The sequence below is a fragment of the Apteryx mantelli genome, chromosome Z (genome assembly GCF_036417845.1).
Source record: "Apteryx mantelli isolate bAptMan1 chromosome Z, bAptMan1.hap1, whole genome shotgun sequence".
NCBI classification, from domain to species: Eukaryota; Metazoa; Chordata; class Aves; order Apterygiformes; family Apterygidae; genus Apteryx; species Apteryx mantelli.
Genome location: NC_090020.1, coordinates 84,344,496 through 84,363,724, shown reverse-complemented (window position 1 = coordinate 84,363,724; position 19,229 = coordinate 84,344,496). Strand labels below are relative to the sequence as shown.

At 45.7% G+C, this 19,229-nt stretch overlaps 1 protein-coding gene across 3 annotated transcripts in view; it reads left to right on the top strand.

Annotated features, from left to right (window-relative positions):
• Positions 1-18,157, top strand: part of DYM (dymeclin) — a 221,406-nt gene extending 203,249 nt beyond the window's left edge. For all 3 annotated transcript variants that reach the window (XM_067315529.1, XM_067315530.1, XM_067315531.1), the window contains one exon: positions 15,515-18,157. In XM_067315529.1, the coding sequence (XP_067171630.1) occupies positions 15,515-15,664 (150 nt within the window). In that variant the 3' untranslated portion in view covers positions 15,665-18,157. The remainder of the gene's footprint in view (positions 1-15,514) is intronic.
• The last annotated feature ends 1,072 nt before the right edge of the window (positions 18,158-19,229 follow it).

The window sequence follows — 19,229 nt, the reverse complement described above, 5'->3', positions numbered from 1 at the left end:
CTCCCTGAGACTCGCCTGGTGTCCCCAGAGCAGCCCGTGGCTGATGCCACCTAGGGACCCTGTTTGTAGCCCAGATCCTGCAAGGTGAAGCCATTTCAAGAGAAGATAAGTAGATGACTTGGCCTCCGTGCTGACATAGCTGAGGATCATAAAAATCAGATGCTTTCAAAGTTGTGACTGGAGCTAAAGTAAAATTTTAAATATTACAAACTTAGCATTCCTTGCTTTTTAAAATTTTGCGTAGCATAAGCATAATGTTCCTTAGAAAACAGGCATTCTTGAATAGCATACCATGTATGCTACTGCGAACCTCAGGCAGAACGTGGTTCCATTCTACCGTGAACCGGTGAAGTCAGAAAGCTGATAAAGGCTGCACGCACTTGAGTGTGAGGTCCCTCATGTCTATAAATGAGAAGCTACTGATGGTCAGGGCCCAAGAGGTGCCACCTATAGGCACCAGTGTTTCAGTTCAAACTTGCTTTACACGTGGAAAAAATGGTCTGCTTGTCATGGTCCTCGAAAGACCATTGCTACCATCAGGAGAAGCTCCGTACGATTTCACCCCGTTTCTCTCTTCAGGCCTTGCACAAGATCTTCATTTTCCTTAATGCCTGTAAGATAAACAACTGGCTGATGATGGACTAATGTGGGGAAACATCTGATGATAATTTAATTGTATAACTGCAAATACAGTGTATGCAAGCCTTACACGTAGGGTTTTCAGAAGCACTGGTAAGGCTTGCATTGACTTCAGCGTTATGCTGGTGGGTTTTTTGAAAATCCAAAGTTTTATGTATTTTGACTGCCTCCTTTACATCCTCCTAGTAATTCAGTCCAAGTTCTCTAGGGAATCTGCTTCCAGGGAATATGCTCGCTGCTCGTCCATAGGACTTTGCACATCTTTCTGGAATCCAGAGAGGCGGCTTTCATCCAGCGGTGAAGGAATGGAACAGAATGGGGTATTGCACAACCGGCCGAGGCCGCTCGGCAGGGCTGTGCATCGGGTGAGTGACTTCAGTAACAGTGATCCTGCAGCTCAGGAATGAGCTGCATTGGCCAAGAGGAAGACGAAGGGTGGGCTAGCACAGGACGCTCCTATTCCCAAGCTGCTGTTCGGCATGGAGACTAATATTTACGTGGAGGCTTAATCTCTCTCCCCCCGCCACCCCTCGAAAATCTTCCAGTTCCCTTCTGGAAGCTGCGTTCTGGGTTCAGTCACTTCATTCCAAAGTAATTGCCTTCTTCGCAAAACAGAACAATTACGCCGGAATGAAATCACCTTCTCCTGCAGTTACAGGAGTTACTTCAGAAGAGATATTCAATGATATAGCTATGCAAGTCAGCTTTCCGCAGAAGTCTGCACAGTGTCTTGGTTATCCAAAACCAGTTTTGAGAGGAAAACTAAAAAGTTCAGATGACAAAGTGCTCTCTACTCAGCCAGGAGAAATGCATGTTCATAGGCTAATTCTTCAAACCAAGAGAAACGTAAAAAGCAAAATTAAACCACTCTAGGAGGAATGAAATCAGCAGTGCAAGAGCTTTTTCTGCCATGTGCGGCTCTTCCCCCATGTGTTTCTGCTGGGATGGTCTCAGCTCTGCAGTCACCTGGTTTTAGTCCATTGACTGCAATGCAGAACTGTAACCCCAGTTACAGTCCTGGAACCAGCAGGGCTGATTAATGCTTCAGCCTTGCCTGTGGCAGCTTGTGGATTATAATTAACTGCTTCCCATTAAGGCAACAGATGAGAATTCATGCAGTTACATGCAGAGGCTTTAGAAGGTGGAATAGTGTCCTATAACAACAGTTATTAAAGGGTTTTTTTCTTTCTGACCCAGGATTAGACCATCAGGAAACTATGGCTGTTGTAAACTTAAGAATTCCTTTGAACCTGAATAGGAGCAGAGCTGGGCTCTGAGCAAAACAGGGAGAAAGTCGAGGGTCAGTTATCAGGTTTTCCGAATGTGTCGGTTGGCCAGGTAATAAGAAAGTTGTTTATTCAAGTTTGTGCTTAAAATTCATAATTACGTAAAAATTGGGTGAAAGAGCTGTTCAACAAGTAGCCTAGGAAAGAGAAGCACTGATAGGAGCGCAGGATTTGCTGTTCAGCATATGCTAGTAGTATAGTTAGCATCTTTTCTCAACCAGTGATAAAAACTAGGAAGTTTAACAAACAGTATAAAAAAAAAAAAAAAAAAAGATGTAACAAACCAAAATGAGCAAGCAGTGGTGGTAGTCTCGTGGAGGCTGGTTGCCTCTTAACTCATAGTTTCCATTTGGCTTTTCTCCTGATACAGAACAGCCAACATACAAAATTGGTGTTGTACGGAAATATCCAGATATCAAAATGTGGGTTGTACAAAATTAAATATGCAATTCTTTGTGTATCCTGTAGGGAGCAGAAAAATATTTCTGTATGCTGACATAAGGGAAGTCCATTGCAAGGGTTTCCTCCTTTGTTGAATCAGAAGTGTGGTTGTGCGGTACCGGTAGCACCGTCGGCACGAGAGGGGCCGTGCGGTGTCTTACATGTCAGGTCCTGGGCAGGCTGTAGAAGATGCCCCAAGCCGTCCTGAGCCAGGAGGCCGTTTCGCAGTAGTGATGAGCAGCAATCGGCAATAGTTGCAATTGCAAACAAAAGCAGAGTTTGCAACGTGGTTTGGGGGGAGGAAAAGAGGTAAGTGGTGGCATTTTCCTGATGTCCCCCAGGTGGCAGAGGGTCCTTGCCGAAGCCAAGGCTGGGCCTGCAGTGAGAAATGCAGGGCCTGGCGTTCTGCAAACGTCGTGGAGGGGAGGGCTCGGGAGATGGCATACAGACTCCAGTCACTGACAGCAGCATGCACTTACCAAAAGGGAAGAATCAAATATTTCTTTATGCACAGTTTGAAGTCTGGTCTCGGCCTTTCATTGCGCTGTGAAATATCCAACAAAGTTGGAAGTGAATATAGCGACCGAATCTGATTTTTCCATGCAAGTTCTTGAGATGCTGCATGCCATGCAAAGGCTCCTACTTTACCTGGCATTGATTTGGCTGTGGAATTTAAAAATACGTACCTTATTCCTTAAATATATATACCATATCTATGCACCCTATTCCTTAAATTTAATGTCTTCGGTGGCGCATATAGACCTAGGGTCATTCTCTGGCTTCATGGGAATCAAGGGCATGTGTAGAAACTTTGAGCAGAAGAGTTTAAACTTTACACAGACAAAATGTAGCATGAAACAGTCCGTTTCTGAGTATCGGGTTGTTTGTCACCAGCCACGTTAAATTGGGTGATTTCATGAGACAGTAGTTTAAGGAAGCTACTACAAGGAGAAAAAACATACAAGGCAGAAGGAAAGCCCTGAGGAAGCGATAGGACGATAGAGGACTTTCCTCAGATGGGAGAAGACTATGGAACTTCCCAAGCCTGCGGCGCTCTGCTGGCTTCGCCGCAGCTTGGCCGGAGTCCAGAGCTCTGGCTGAGCAGCCCCGTAACTCCCCATCTGGGATGTGTACATGGGGGCTCGGAGCCAGAACCCGGCCGGCATTAACTTCGGAGCTCCTCATTTGCTCAAGCAAAGTAACATTTCCCCTGTTGCCCTCCTCCTCCTCCTCCTCCATCCCGTAGAAAGCCACCCTACGTACTCTGTACTTTTATGACATTTTTCGCTGCGACTAAATCTGCTTTGCATGTGTTGTGCAGCCTTCCTTACTTAGCTGCATATGTTGTTAGTATAATGAAAAGGCTGGTGCCAAATGCGCTGCATGTGCATGACGTGTTGTTTCCAAATATCTTGCGACTTCGGTCAAAGCAAAGTAAAATTACGCTGAAATGCTCTGACATTTTTTCCTCCTTGGTTGAGAGCTATTTCCAACCCATGTGTTGGTTTTCTACTGCAAACCTTCAGAACAGGCAAGGTGGCTAAAAAGGAAAAAAAAGTTCCATTTAAAATGGATTTATTAGTTTCTTTAATACTATTTTTAATACCAAATTTTCCTCATTCCTTTTTTTTCCCCCTCCAAAATAAGATAATGTGGCTGAGGTCAAATTCTAAAATTTAATCCTGGAAGGTGCAAGATTTGGAGAGTTATGAGCAATTGAAAACAAGGTAAGGAAGGAAAACATCATGCAGCCAAATTCCAATTATGCTGATCCTTTTGCTCTTCCACTTTTAAGGTTTAGGTGTCTTCTCTGCATTAGTCGTTTAAATTAAGCTTCCATGGCATATGGTAGATTGAGAAAAATATTGCTCAGAACGTTTCTGCCCTGCTTGACAGATGAGCTAGGTAATGGAATATAATCTTTCCCACTTTTGTGATTTGACACGTTTTCACTTCTATGTTTATGCTTAAATAAAGGAATCAAAATAAATTTGAGCACAGCGTATAAATCCTAGACACAATTACAGCTTTCATTGCAGTGCTGGGCTAAATGTAAACAGCATGAATGTTATAGATATCTTTTAATTAAATGCATAAATTAGAGATATGTCTGAGATGTTTACAGTAACGACACCGAGAAGTGAGAACGAGGAGGAAGCGTACTTTGTCAGCTGATGGCTGTCTCAACTGCGTTCTCATACAGAGAGCAATTTTGTCACAACCTTTGGTGCAAGTTGGAGTGCTTTTATCCAGTCGATTTGCCGAATGCTCATGCCTGCTCGGGGTGACTGTTGCTGTCGGTGGCTTTTTTTTCCTAGCCAGGTGGGAGATCGCTTTCTCAGCCATCAGCACCATTAATGAGGATTCTGCGATAAGCGTTTGAAAGGCAGATGGTGTAGCCAGGCTGTTAGCTTTTCTCGTAGCGCTTCCTGACCGTACTAGCACTCTGGGCAGGCGCTGGGTGTTTCCAGCCACCGTAGGCTCCTGCAGTCTGGAAGATGGGGTAAAACAGGGAGTCCTACAGGACACACATCGCATTGATTCCTTGCGTGCCAGCTGGGTAATTTATACCGGTTCCTTCGTCACAAAAGATGTTTAAACTGCAGCGAGAGCAATCAGCCTGCGGCTTGTAAGCCAGTATAGCAACAGGGATGTGTTGCGCAGTGGTAGATAGTCCAAGCTCCTGTCGTTGGAGAAAGAAGCAGTGGGTGCTTAGGTGACAATTTCCCAGCAAAATCAGAGTATGCCCTGGGTGGGTTTCAGCTCAGTAATGCTGTGACCACATCCAGCAGCTTCAGGAGGAGCATTTCCCTTCCTTTCCTGCAGTGGTCAAGCAGCAGCTCTAGCTCTGAGCATAGATCAAATACAGCAAAACTGTATTTGAATTCCTCTGGCTTATCTTTTCTACCAGGTTTGGCCAAGCTCGGTTCTTCTGTGCCAAGACCAGCAAAGACTGAGTGTTGTCACCAGGGTGAATGCTCTGGACCTGAATGCGTGGAGAGAAAGGGGGCAGAGATGTTGAATACTGGAGGGACATAGCAGTATTTACGGATAAATGACTTTTAAAATTCTCCAGCCTGAGGTGGGGAGTTGTTTAGAACTGTTTTATTCATATTTTAAAGACTCTCTTTAACAGAGCACAAGGTCTTGATATAGTAAGTTCACTGGAGACAAGCAGATATGGAGATACTCGAGCTAAAGCATGGTAAAACAGAAAACCACGAGATTTTCATGCGTTATTGCAAGAAGGAAAGAGCAGTTCACTCGAGGCCCTTTTTCAGCTTGGAGCGATTGTTTGCCTTAAGAAGAATAGTTTCACTATGGGGAAATGCTGCTTTTTTAAACCGTGGCCACAGGAGGAGACCAAGCGTACGAATCACGTCTTGGAGCCGGTCTTCTCCTGCTCCCCCTTCCTTAGCTGGTCCAGGAGGACGCGGTTGTCCAGCTACAAGACCAACAGAAGTGCCCTCCACCCTTCAGACAGATGAGGGCCCGCTTCCCCGGCCGCCCCCGCCAGGACGTTAGCGGCTGGTGACACTGAGTCTGTCCCCGCGCTGAAGTCGCTGCCGCCGCTCCGTAATATTTACGGGTCTGGCGCTCGCAGATTAAAAGGCAAATCAAGGGGCCGTCTCCCTGCGGCGCTGCCCGCGTGGCCGCCGCCGCGCTCCGCTGCGAGCCGCCGGCGGGCGGGAGAGGATGTTTGGGCTCGGCGTGCCGCGCGGGGCCACATCCTCGGCGGGGGGGAGGGAGGGACCAGAGGCCGCCGGCGGCTCCAGCTTTGCGGCCGCTGTTATGTAAAAGCGCGACTTTGCAAAGCGAGCTGCAGGGAGCCCGTTGCATAAGCAAATCTTATCGGAAAAGTCCGCAGCGGCGAGAGAAACGAAAGCGGAGCGTTAAGCCGAGCAGGCGGAGGGGAGACGGGGTTGTGTTTCCGTGCTTGGTTTCAAATCCCAAGTTCGCGTGCTGCTTTGGACCCCCGTGCCGTGACAGCAGAGAGTTGCTTGGTCCCAGTTGTCCAAAGCAACGTTCTTCTTGGCTCGGCAGGATGTTTGGGACGATGCCGCGGCTTTGCACCAGTTTGCAGCGAAAGCGTGACCGGGACGTCGTCGCCGGACAGATGTGCAAACTGAATCGCTGCGCTCGTCTCCTGCCCCCTTTGGTGTTGGGGGAACACGGTCTGTGCAGCTAAGTGGGCACTTGCTCGCCAAACTTTGTATCTAAACACTGGACATATATTTAGGACAACTTAAGTTTTTGCCCAGCTCAAGGCCTTCAAAGAGTTGTTGTTTTTTTTTCCCCCTCCTCTTTTACACAACTGCAAAAGTGCTAAGTTCCCAGCCGTGTTATTGAAGTGAGTTACGGTGGTTAAAGTTAACATGTAGCAAGCTTGGAGGTGGCAAATTTTCAACTGCCTCATTCATAAAATCCTGCAGAGAAGTAATTCAGCCTCAGATCTGTTTTGTTTGCGGGAGCCTGGGGGTTTGTTTCTTTTAGGGGTTTGTTTATTCTGGGGTCTTTCTAAGCTTGCAAGCTGTGGTTTTGAGGCTTATGGAATCGGTGGATGCCCAAGCTCTTCTCTGAGCGAGCTGATGAGGCTTTTTTCACTTAATCGTCAGGTGTAGCTGAATAAACTGCCCCAAATCTACTCCGATTTTGCAGAGCAGGAATTTTGACCTCCCACTCGTCTGCATCTTCCTTAGCACTGGCAAAAAGAGGATCCGCTGTTGTGAAGGGTGCATGCTCTGGAAATGCCTCATCCGGGAGCCACGCATGTCCCTCCCGTATTGGCCAATGGATCCTCTCGCAGCCTGACGGGCTCCTCTCCCTTTGGGCCCCAGGAAGGCTGAGAGTTTGCAGTGGGGCCCTTGAAGGCTAGTGAGAATTCCAGGGATTACGCTGGCTTCCAGGTTTTAATTCCCTAAATTCGAAAGCGCCCAAACGGTTTTGCTTATTTATCCGAGTAGTCGGTTTGTGTATGTAACGGGATCACAACGCTCCAGCAAAGTCAGGCGCTAGAACCGTTCTTTGCCAGTGGCTTTCTTCATTACACATGTTTAATCTTTTCTTAGGTTTTTTTTTTAATTTTGAAAACATTCCTTTTTTCTTTTTTTTTCATCTCTGATCATTTTGAGGTTATCCATTTTCTGCTCGGATACCATGCCTGAGGTCATTCCTCTAAAAAAAATTTTTTTTTAATAGTACTTCATCTACACATTGTGCCTTCCAGTTCAAACTTAAGGTGTAATTGCATACATCAGTCTCCAGGCCTTTTTTTCTTACTTTGTGGCACAGCCAGCTTCTGTTATATTTTCTGCAGGGTTGCGAACAGCCATGTAGTGTTCCTGTTGCAGTTCTTCTGAGCGGTCACCTTGGAAATGTTCTCTAGAGCTGTGTATCCAGCTAGACCACATAGTGTACAGCACCAGCCTGCTCTGGTGAGAAAATCGTGATTATAACAATAATCCTGTTGGTTCTCACAAGTATAATCCACTGATGGATTCCTTAGGCTAGAAATCTTCCCGTACGGTTGTGACTGTATCCCCGCGACTCATACGGTGTGAGGCAGAGGTCAGTGATGCATAATGTGCAATTCCATCTCTTCTGAATCTTTCCTCCTCGTTCCGAAATTTCTCCAGGTGGACACAATGTCCCCGAAGGTGAGCCGGGATCACCCTGTTTCCTCAAACTAACCACTTTAGGGATTTTCTGTGGCTCAGCAGCCGTTCAGGTGGTATGAATCGGGGTAGTTCAGCTGGGTTTGCTGAAGAAGCTTCTGACCAAGGCTCCAATTTCTCTAACACCCCATCGAGGAGCAGCCCAGAGTCGCGTCTTGCTGAGGTGGACGCAGGACAGCCTGAACCGGGGAGCCGGCTCCTCCTGGGTGTCTTGGAGCCCTGTACCTGCAGTGGGGCACTGTGTGTATGGTTTGTAAGCGCCTGTGTGCCTTCTCCAACCCCTCCTGTCCTCTTGTAATGCCATCCAAGCCAGCTGCGGGTTCCCTTCCTTTAAACGAAGGTCACCCTCACTTTGGGCCCTTTTCTGTAGAAAGCAGGGGGTGCCAGTGCCGCGTGCCATCATGCAGTGACGCACACTCGTGCAGTGCTGTCGGAGAGCGATGTGAAGACAAAAACAATTTCTACGATGTGATGGAGATTCACAGATGTTTATCAGCAATATTTCCTAGCTGTAAGAAGAAAATAAGAAGCAAGCGTGTATTTGTGCGCATCCCTGACTCTCTAGATGGACTGTGTCAAGCTGTCAGTGTTTGCAAGCCTATCCTGGAAAGAAGTGCAGTCTTTTCTTTCTAGCAATTTGGTGCTGCAGAAAGCTAGGCGCTCTGGCAAGGTTGCTGCAAATATTTCACTTTTGAAAATCGTGTCTTTCCCAATAAGCATCTAGGCACAGCTGTTGCGTTGATTTTTCCCAAACTGACCTGGTTTCTCAGTATTCTGCAACAAATTGCTGAACTCTTGGCAGAGGCATGCCTGCTTCTCTGGCCTTTCGAGCCTTAGGGTGTAAATTCACTGCTCACGTCTTGCGCATTTATTTTAATGCTGCTGTGGTTGTGCAAACCTTTACTCCTAGCGGTCTGGAAACGGAAGCAGCACATCAGTGATCCGAACTTGCTGAACCATTTGTCTCCCTGCAGACAAACTTCCCCGTTCTTCTGGACGGGAATGGTCATATCTCATTAGATGAGCATGGGTTATCTGTTTACTGAATTTTACTCCCTGGGAAAAACATCCCCTTCTGCTTACAGCTCATGTGATTGCTTAAACTGTGCAGCACATTTAGCCTGTGCATACATTTTTGAATGTGTTTTTGCCTTCTGGAGTTTTCCATTTTTTTCTTCAAAATCTCCCGACGCGCTCTGGGTCATTGCTCTCAGCCTTTACGATTTTGCACCTATTCCTTGTGCAGAGCTTTGAACAAAATGTGCAGCTCTTGCTTAGTCTAGAAGATTTCCTGTTTGCTTCCTTTGTCTCCCCAGTGTAATCTTCCACTGCGCTGTCTAGTCTTTAAGCCTAAAAAAGATACGAAGATGGTATCGGGCAGGTGTGGCGTAGCCCATACAGACACTTCACCACACGCGTATCGACTTTCTGTCGCAAGTCCAAGAGAAGTAGCGTAAATGCAGACAGAACCAGAGAAAGATTAAACAGCGTTATGTCCCCCAAAGAATTAAAGAATTGCAAAAATTCAGTCTGCCAGTATCTTGGAACAAGTAGTCACAAATGTTCTTCCAGAAATTGTGGGAAGCTGGATGCTGTCAGAGCACTTAAATGCTTGTATATGCTTTATACATGCATATATATATAAATGCTTCCATACGTATGTGTATATATCAGGAACAAGGTACAAGGTGTGAGGCTGAATTGTTTTCAAGGCTGTCACCATTAATCTGACGCAGATTGGGATTTGGGGGACAAGATCCAAAAGTGGCACTGTGGATTTTACAGACAAATGTAGATGTTCATTCTCTGCCCAAACTACTTACGGGCTGGTATATTCGGTGTGAGGCAGGCTCCAGAACTAAGCCTTGCTGTACCATAATTATCAACTCTGGGATAAATACTCATTAGTGCACCTATACCAAAGACTTGTTATTGTGCTGAATCTGAGCCCTGGGTTGTTTTTTTTTTGGTGGGTTTTTTTTGGCCAGTTTATGTATATTCCTAATGAGGTCCAATCCTGCGGATGTTCCCTAGGCACAACTACTGTTTAGTTGAAGCTTTATGAAACACATAATTTGCCAGCATGTCATTAGGGTACCAAACAAGGCTAAGATTTTCAAATGCACACAAATCACGTTTTCAGGAAGACTTTGAAGCTTCCGATTCATGGCAAGTCAATGACAATTTGACTCTGAAATGCATAAGACTCTTTTGGAAGTGGTACTTTTCTCCTCAACCATTCATATGCTTTTGAAAATATTGCCTTACTTTGGCTTGCTGTTTCAGAAACAAGAGTTTCTTACAGAGTACTTGAGGAAAAGAGGATTCTCCAGTTTTATGTTAATCCAATCCTTTTTTCTTTTCCACACTGACTGTCCCACTTCTTTGATTAGACCTGCTTCCATCCAGTAAAATATCTAGATCACTGAAAAGCAAAGATATAGGTGAACTCCATATCTCTTAAAGCAGCTCCATCTCCATTGCTTATGTGTTATCATGGACTGGAGATCATCCACTGACATGACATTGCAGCCTCCTGGCAGCTCCGATGTTTAATTTGTGATGGGAGGGGGATTTTTTTCAATGTATGGCTAAAGCAGTCTGGCTTCAATGCCACCGGGCTGCCTGGAGTTGTGCCAGGTGTTGTTGGCTGGTTGTGATGCTATCTCCCTAATCGTTAACTGCAAAAAAAAAAAGATGTTGTTGAACTTTTGTGGTGGCAGAGTTATTGCAGTTCAGTTCTACATCTGTTCATCGGACTTCCTGTGGTTTTTCATCGAATCATATGATTGACATCTCAGACAGTCTGCAAAGGTTTTGGTCTGTCTAGTTTTATACCCCTGTCCCAACCACTAAATCTGACTTCTGCTTTGTCTGGCAGAAGAAAACAAGATAGGTTGCTGTGGTAGGTTGATTCACCAGAGCTGATAAGTGTTGTCTATTTAAAGTCTGCCGTTCAATCCTAGTGCTACGTCGGGTTCTGAAATTTAAAGCAAGCAAAGGTCTCAGGTAGGTTTGTTTAAAACTAGCTGGAGTTATCTCTGCTCTGGCAATGACTGGGTTGAAATGCAAGTAATGGCTCCACTGGATCCATTTATTGCTGCTTTGACTTGCAATTTTGGGAATTTTGTTAGCTGCGGTATTTAGCGGAAAAAAAACGAACAAACCCTTCACCAGTGCTGTCCTCTGTATTTTCCAGGAGTGCTCTGAGAGTCCTGTGACCTGGTTGTGTCACAGCTCTGCTGAAACATTCATGTAGTGTCATCTTCTGTATGTCTGCAGCACAGGCAAAGGCTTCAGTTTGTTCATTTGCAAGCAGTACATGCAAAAGATAAATGGCACAGAACTGTATTTAAACTTTCCTTGACCTACCGTACATCAAAAATCTAAAAGCTTTATGTCACTGGTCAAACTTTTCACATGGTATTTAATGCTTGCTGGTCTAAAATGTCTTAAAGTCAGTCTGGTAAGTCAGAAGCATTTTGAGGTGATTTGAATGTGATGATTTTAATGTTAACAGGTTTTGTTTTCAGTGACCAAACCAGCTGGTTTGACGTAGGCCACCTTGCAGCCATGGATCATTGCAGTGACCTAACGAAGTTGGGTTTGAATTACTGATCTGGAAGTCAAAAGCTCCGTGTCTCATTAGCAACACATGGAGCTATTCTGTGTCCAGTGTCTAGGTGGACAGCAAAACACTGATGATTTCTGTCATCGTTTATCTTCTTTTTTATAAAGATATACTTGAAATCAGGTGTATGCAATGGCAATGTATATAGTCGCTGACACCTAATATTATCTCTCTCTTTAAAATCTCATTAGCCTTATGTACGTTTCCAACCTGCAGAACATTCAGGACATGTTGAGTGTGATAGAGTCCAAGGTGATTGCAGTGAGTTACAGTGTTTCATCGGAATTTAATTATTAAATTGCTACAGTACAATCACAATAGATGGCAACACTGATCAGTCTGAAGAAAGGCGTAATAATAAAATCAATACATGACAGCTATTGCCTGAAAATACTAAGGCTATCTAGTTTATTTTATGCAGCCCTTCTAGCAGAGAGATGATGGCATAGTAAGAGCTGAGTGTCTCAGAGGTAGCTACTGGAATTTCTAATACAACAGTTTTACTTACTGTTTTAAAGCTAAAGATGACATTTATTAAGCTGCATAAGATTCCAAAATGGTCCTGGACTAGTGCCATGAGTGTTTGCAAAACCTGTAGTAATAATCTGTGGCTGTGAAGGTGAAAAGAAGTTATCTGAGTCTAATTCCTCTGAAATTAGCATCTTTAATCACTTTTTTCCCTTCTGTCCCAGAAGGACTACTACATGCTGCAGTACTGGCGTGCAGCCACCTTTGGGGTGAAGAATGACAGCTGTGTAAGGGCTTTTCTCTGCTAGGAAATGTTACAGTGGTTTAATCATGAGGTTTAACCATTCATTCTGCTGATGCAATGCTAAACTGAACACGTTCCCTGTCTACACTGACCACAAGTCAGGAAGCATTTAGGAGGGAAGTGGGGAAGATTACATTGTGGATAAGCGAGGTAGGATATCAGTTTAAAAAAAAATCTACACGAGGCCTTGGCTGGGGTGAGGCTGAACTTGCCAAAGGAATCCCGGTGCGCTGAGAGGAGGGGTGGGATGGCAGAGGGCTAAGGCAGGACGGGCTTGAGGATTGGGAAGCCAAGAAGGAAAGGAACAGAGGATATTAGTAAAGAGGAGGATGTCACAAGGCTGAAAAGCCATGCTGTTCTGGGAAGGATTAGAAAGACGACACTGATGGTGTCACAACAGTGTTTGTAGGGGAATGCGAGGTGCCGGTAGTCAAGAGGAGTCCTAACAGGAACCTCAGGATGAGATGATGAGAAGAGTTGAAGTAAGTGCCAAAATATCTGTAGGGATCTTCAAGGTGGTTTCCCCGGGAGGATGACTAGAGAACAAACCCAGCACGCGGTGAGCAAGGACAGTCGGGTTGGGGACATAGTGGGTAAAAGAGAGGGTGTTTAACACTGAGAAAAGAAAGGTGAAAGGAGAGGGGAGGAACTGGGAAGAATTTTGCATGTAGGGGGTGAGAAAAAGAAAATGTGGGTGAGTGCAAAATAGAAGATGTGATAAAGAGAGACCATGGAGATACAGGGATGGAGTTGGGGAAGGAAATAGACTAGGAGACAGAAAATTAGAATGGGGAGGGAGTTTGGGGGGAACTAAGACTGAGGAAACAAAACGATGTGGAAGGTTAAACAGGATGGTCAGAACAGCCTGGGGCAGAGAGGTTGTAGAGGAGAATGGTTTGGGGACACAAAAGGGTTATGGGAGAACTTCTGTGCCACAAACTTCATGTGTGACGCTGAGGAAACGAAACTTGCTGATGTACCTTTGAGGTTCTGGGCTTTGAACTCAACAGGAGTTGGATGCATAAGTGCCTTAATCATATCCTGCTGCTTCAGTTCCTTAGCAGAAATGATAGCACTGGAGATAATACTGCCCTTCTTCTCTCCCTGAGTTATTATAAGGATGAGCTCCCCACAGCTTCTGAAGTCAAGTGCAATAATGGCCCAAAATGGTCCTTCCTATGCTAGTATTGGCATCAAACTAACTAGAGCTGGGGTGAGTGGCCTGGCCCCAACGTAAACCGAGCCACCACAACTCCACACTGTTGTTTGGAGTACACTGCAGGGTGCCACCAATGTCCTCATGGACGTAGGAGGAGGACACTGTAAGCTAATGCTGTGGTTCCAAGTGAAGCCGAAAAAGCTGCCCATCGAGACACGTTCCTCATAAAGTGTAATGCAGGTGGAAGCTTTGTGGCTTGATGTGATTGTAGATGCTCAGTGTTTGCACCAAACTGCTCTAATAACAGCAGTATATAAGGAAGGAGTGGAATACTTTCCATGTTTTGTGACGCCCGAGAGTACAAATAGACTGGGTGTGTAAAAGTTAAATGAATAGCCCTGAAAGCCAAGTGGCCAAGAAATGCCCCTTCAAAGGAGAGTGCAAGAAGAGCCAGAAGAGTCTCGTACCCCAGCACAGGGAAACAGGACGCTGTGAGCTCAAGAAAGATGATAGGCTATCCCTCCATTATTAATGGGCAAAGAGGCTTCTCAGCCACTGCCGTGCTTGTTCTGATCATGTCACACCATCGAGTTTATTCTTAGTCTTAGCCACAGCCTTATAAATAATAAAATGGGTCATGTTTTATCTTACCCCAGTGATCATTGTAATGCGGCTTTTCTCTGAGACTCTGCCAAGCTCTTGACACAGGCAACATTTAGAAGCAGACAATATGATTGAATAGCACGATATAAAAATAGGCTCAGCTCTGCCCCAAAACACTTACATGAACACGGTGGCGTTGCAGGGAACTGCCTCGGTGTACGCAGCGCTGTGGGAGGGAAGAAACGAGAGGAGGTTGGAGAGTTGAGGGTGCGGCATGCCTATCCCGTTGGGACCGCCTGGGATGGCACAGCTGACGTGTGTTAATTCTGGAAGTCCTTTGCTCAAAGCTGGCCCTGGAAGACGGCGGCCTTTGTGGAAATGATATTGTCTAGCCTGTAATTTCCGGGAGGAGGAGGTATCTGTGTGGATGCCAATAAGCCTGTGTGCAGGTATTGTGGTTACAGCCTGAGAAGCCGAGGTGGAGAAGTGGAATAGATGCGTAACGCATCTCAGTTGAGGAGCTTGCACGATTTTCCACGTAGTCTAATTGCCGTAGCAGTGCCATTAGAGTCGTTCTGCTCGCTCCTCAGTGACGGAAGAGCCTGGACCCAGCAAGTAATGACTTACCCCAAACTATGGAGGAACCTGTAAGCAAAACTGGAAATAGCATCTAGGACTCCAGGAACCCACCCACAGAGTCTAGCCACGCTTCCTTCCTCCCACTGTGCTTCCTGGGAAAAGAGCATTTCTGTCCTGGAAACTTCTATATTGAGAAAATCTATGAGAATTAGGAGAAGAAACTCAGTTTGCCATAATGTTCTGCCTTCCTGAAAACACATCACAGACTGCGTGTATGTTTAGGACCTTTCCAAAGGAGTCTCCTCCTAAGGAGCTGAGTACAATTAATAGCAGAATCCTTTTTAGAGAAGACTGAAATAAGCAGGTCTGTACATGCACAAGCAAGAAGGCCATTGCGGGGCTGCTGTAAATAAGTTTTCCTTAAGACCTTTGTATTATGTAAAGGATTCACGTTTTTAGTCTTTGTTAATAGACAAATTGAGTACGACTCCGGTGGTAAGAAGTGTGACCAGCAGCAAAAGGGCGAAATGCAATGTGCCAATGTAGCATTCAGTTCAAAGGCGGAATTATAAATAATCTCTTTATCCTTTGTGGTAAATGTTTTCTTTCAACTCTAATAGTTCAGTTCCTTCCATTTTTATTTTTTTTCGCCAGATCTCTTTCTTCAGTGTCTGTGTGGGCTGCGTGTTTGCAAACCTTCCCTCAATGGGCTTTTGTTTCTTGTTGCAGAAATTTCCTGAGCTGAAGTTCAAGTACGTGGAGGAGGAGCAGCCGGAGGAGTTCTTCATCCCGTACGTTTGGTCCTTGGTTTACAATTCGGCAGTGGCCCTGTACTGGAACCCACGCGACATCCAGCTCTTCACCATGGACTCGGGCTGAAGGAGCGGGTGCCGCAGCCACGCCAGCTCGACTCTGTCTTGCTACGGAAAGTCCAACTCGGCGCTGCGTGTTACTACCTGGCCCCTTCCAGTGTGCCCCCTCCGACCCCAAAGCTTACAGAGAGCCAAGCTCGCCGCTTGTGTACAGCCCAACTTCGGCGTCTCGGAAGCAGACGCGCCGGCAACAGCCTGCGGTGCAAGGAACTGGCACCTTGTAGGCAACCTTGTATTTATAGTCCTATAACCTAGAGCTTGTTTGATGAGAACGAGGCCTTACACATGGGGTGTGATGTTACTACCGACCACAAAACTGATCGTTCCTTTAACTTCACCAGGGTAAATGAGGAAGGAGATGGGGGGGCTGTGATTTGGAAGTAGCATTTGTATTTTCCTTTCTTTAAAGCAAGGCAGCTTCTTTGGGTCAAGCTTTCCGTGGTCTGCTGGGTTCTGCGGTGGGTTGCTCCTGCCGGTACCACGCTTTCCCTCACCGCCCTTTATTTTGATGGCACTGTGCTGGCTGCGATTTCTAAATTGCTGTCTCCCTTGTCATCCAAGCGAGCTAGCAAGCAGCGGATTAATCAAATTAGCTCTACAGACGCATTCAAAACACCCGATTTTGATGTCACAAAGTTGGTGGGAGGATTTTCAATAGCAAGGCTTTTTCTGTTTGGCAAATACTCTTTGGAGAGCTAGAGACACCAACGTTCAGAGTGAAGCCCCTTACAGACTTGCTTTGCTGTACTTCTGGAAGTTGAACGTGTGAACAAATGTCCAAAGAAAATAGTCATAAGATTGTAAAATAGACCAATGTCCTGTAAAAACGTGTGTAGTGGTGGCAGTGTGTAGCAGGGATCCCCTGGCAAAATTCTGTGTCGAAAATCCCCTGTTTGCTGTTGCAGGGTTTATGGCAGAAGTATAAATTTATCTGAATGTAGAAGACTTTTTTTGTTTGTTTTTGGAAGTGCCCTTTCCTGATATACCTGGTTTAATGCAAATAATCCAAAAACTCTCTCTGCAGTTGGAAGAACAAAAGAAATGGACTGACCTGGTTTTGGAAGAACATCTCATTTTTCAAAATGGCAATTCTTTTTTTTTTTTTTTTTTTTTTTAAATCTCTGGGGAGGCTCCTGGCAGTGCTCCCTCGCACGTGGACGCAGACGCTGTTGCAATCCCAGCGCTGCTGTGCGGAGGACTGTCACCAGTGCATCGCATGCCAAAACGTAAAGGTCAGGGAGTCGGTTCCTAAACATATACGGCGAACCCCTCTATTCGCTGCCTGCCCCAGCACATCCTGCTTACTGAGCTGAAGGATAGGGCGCACTTGCTTTCAGGCATTCCTCTGAGCAGCTTTAAATAGAATTATTTGCACTCTTTTTCCCTGAAGGATATGCTAGGTTTGTACTTTTATCTGCTAATTTAAAGCTGGAAGTCCATGGAAATGCTAGCTTAAAAAAAAAAAAAAAAAGGCTTTCCATATTTATTTAAATATAACTGCAAAGAGACATGCACAGCACAGGAGCGTTTAGGACTTTAAAATGGCACAAGCTTTTGAGGAGAGGCAATAGTAAGACTGGAGCTGCAGTTTTTTCTTAGTAAAACACGAGAAATGATTAAACCGTGCCCGAGCTGCACATATGTTTGTGCTATGTTTAGGATTTTTTTTTTTTTTTTTTTTTTGGCTCCGAGCAAACGTCAAAGGGGAACGGCTCTTCTCGGTTACTGTAGTGATTTGCAATTTTCTCTTTTAATAAAAGACTAAGAGCGTTTGTGAGTCAGCAGAGCTGTGCAGCCTTTGGAAAGGTCAGTCTGAAGATGCACTTTCGTACGGTGGAGCCCAAGGCTCCCGGGACGGCTCCGTTTTCATCGGGCTTGCCCACCCGTGGGTGCGTGAGCCTGCCCCGGGATGACCACCCTCCACCCCGCGGGCTTCAGGAGAAGCGGAGCGCTTGGTAGAAGAGGGCTCAGGTGGAGCAGATGCTTAGCATCAGGGTGCCAAACCGGAGCGAACCCGACTTTCTTCAAAAGGGCTTTTTCTAAAGAAAAGGGTACGTGAAGCAGCAATGCGATAGGATAGGTCAAAGCGGCTGCCGGATCAATGCAGGAGTCGCCCAGTGAATTATTTCTGGCTGTCCTCTCGTTCCGATGACATTGAAGTGCAGAAGGAACAGGTTTGTTGCAATCGCATAATTTCCTCGTGCTTTTAATTAATATGCAATGCTTACAGAGCCCGGCTGCTTCGGAACAGCTGGAGTCGCAAGCCAAAGTTGCAGCAGCAGAGCCAGACCAAGATTTATGCGGAAAGCCGTGCCGGGCTGATTGGCTCTTCCAGGAGTTTGAGCGTTATATAGGTCTGGCAGTGTCCTGAAGTCTGCAGTCTGGCATGTTCACAAATACTCTGTTTTCCTTCAGATCTGTAAAGTATCACCTTAGGGATCCTTTTCATTACTTTGTGTGAAAGATTTATTATGCGTAATAAAAAAAAAAAAAAATTAAACCAGTAAATACAGTCTGTAGTGGTATTTGTTTTACGTAATAGCTGCTGCGTGGTAACATTTGGCCAGCCGGTCTCGGTGCTCTTGTCAGACCTAGCGTGCATGAGGCTTTATACCTTCGCAGTGATTTGCAATAAGGAGAACCCGCGTTTGATTTATTAAGTAGGCAATTGTTTAAATCCGTGCGTGGTGAGAGAAGGGATGTGTCACGCTGCAATGTCGTGCTAATTCCCACCTAAGCGAGGGCTCTTGCCAACTCGCTCCGCGGCTTCCACAGCCGCAATAGGTAGGTCTTAGCCTTCATGTCCCCGTATTCTTGCTCCTAGGGCTGCAATACCATCTGTTCGGGCTACCTGAGCCGTGTTAGAAAAGAAAATCCATTGCCCTGGCGTAGGGAGGGAAAGCCAGGTCTGCTCTGCCGTAATTCAAAGGACCGTCGCTTCTGGGGGTTTGAAACATCCAGGTGGAGAACGGGCAGGAAACCAAGTTACCGTGCAAGTTGTTGATAAAGTGGAGACCAACTTTTGGGCATGTGAAACCTTTTAGTTCCCGTGGAGGTTATCCTTGCTCCGCCAACTGAGAGAAACTTCCTTCTTCCCATTAAAATGAGGTGGTTGGTTGCAAACTAGAAATTTTTTTCCCCTTGCTTTCTTACAGATGAGTCAAGTGTCCTCAATTTGGGTAAAAGCAGTCCAAAAATCTTCCAGATTTGAGGACATGAAAAAATAAGACCCTACTAGCCTAAAACAGAAGAGCATGTTAGACAAGCTACAGGAACGTGTCCGCTAGATTGTTGATCTACAAGTTAAACAGGAAAGGAAGAAGCAAACATCCCCCCCGCCCCTTGCCTTTCTGGAAACTCTGAAGCTTTGGGTTCAAGCTCTTCTGCTGAGAAGCTGAGTTTTATTCTTGCCTGTGTTGTGTGATTCAGCTGTCTAAGGGATTACGGTTGGCCGTGCTGAAGTCAGCCCCACGCTGTCTGCTGATTGACTGGTCTCCGTCGGCAAAAATGCTGCCTATATGCTTGAAGACCAGGCGTTTTCCATGATTTCACTTCTGCAGTTGCCTGACACT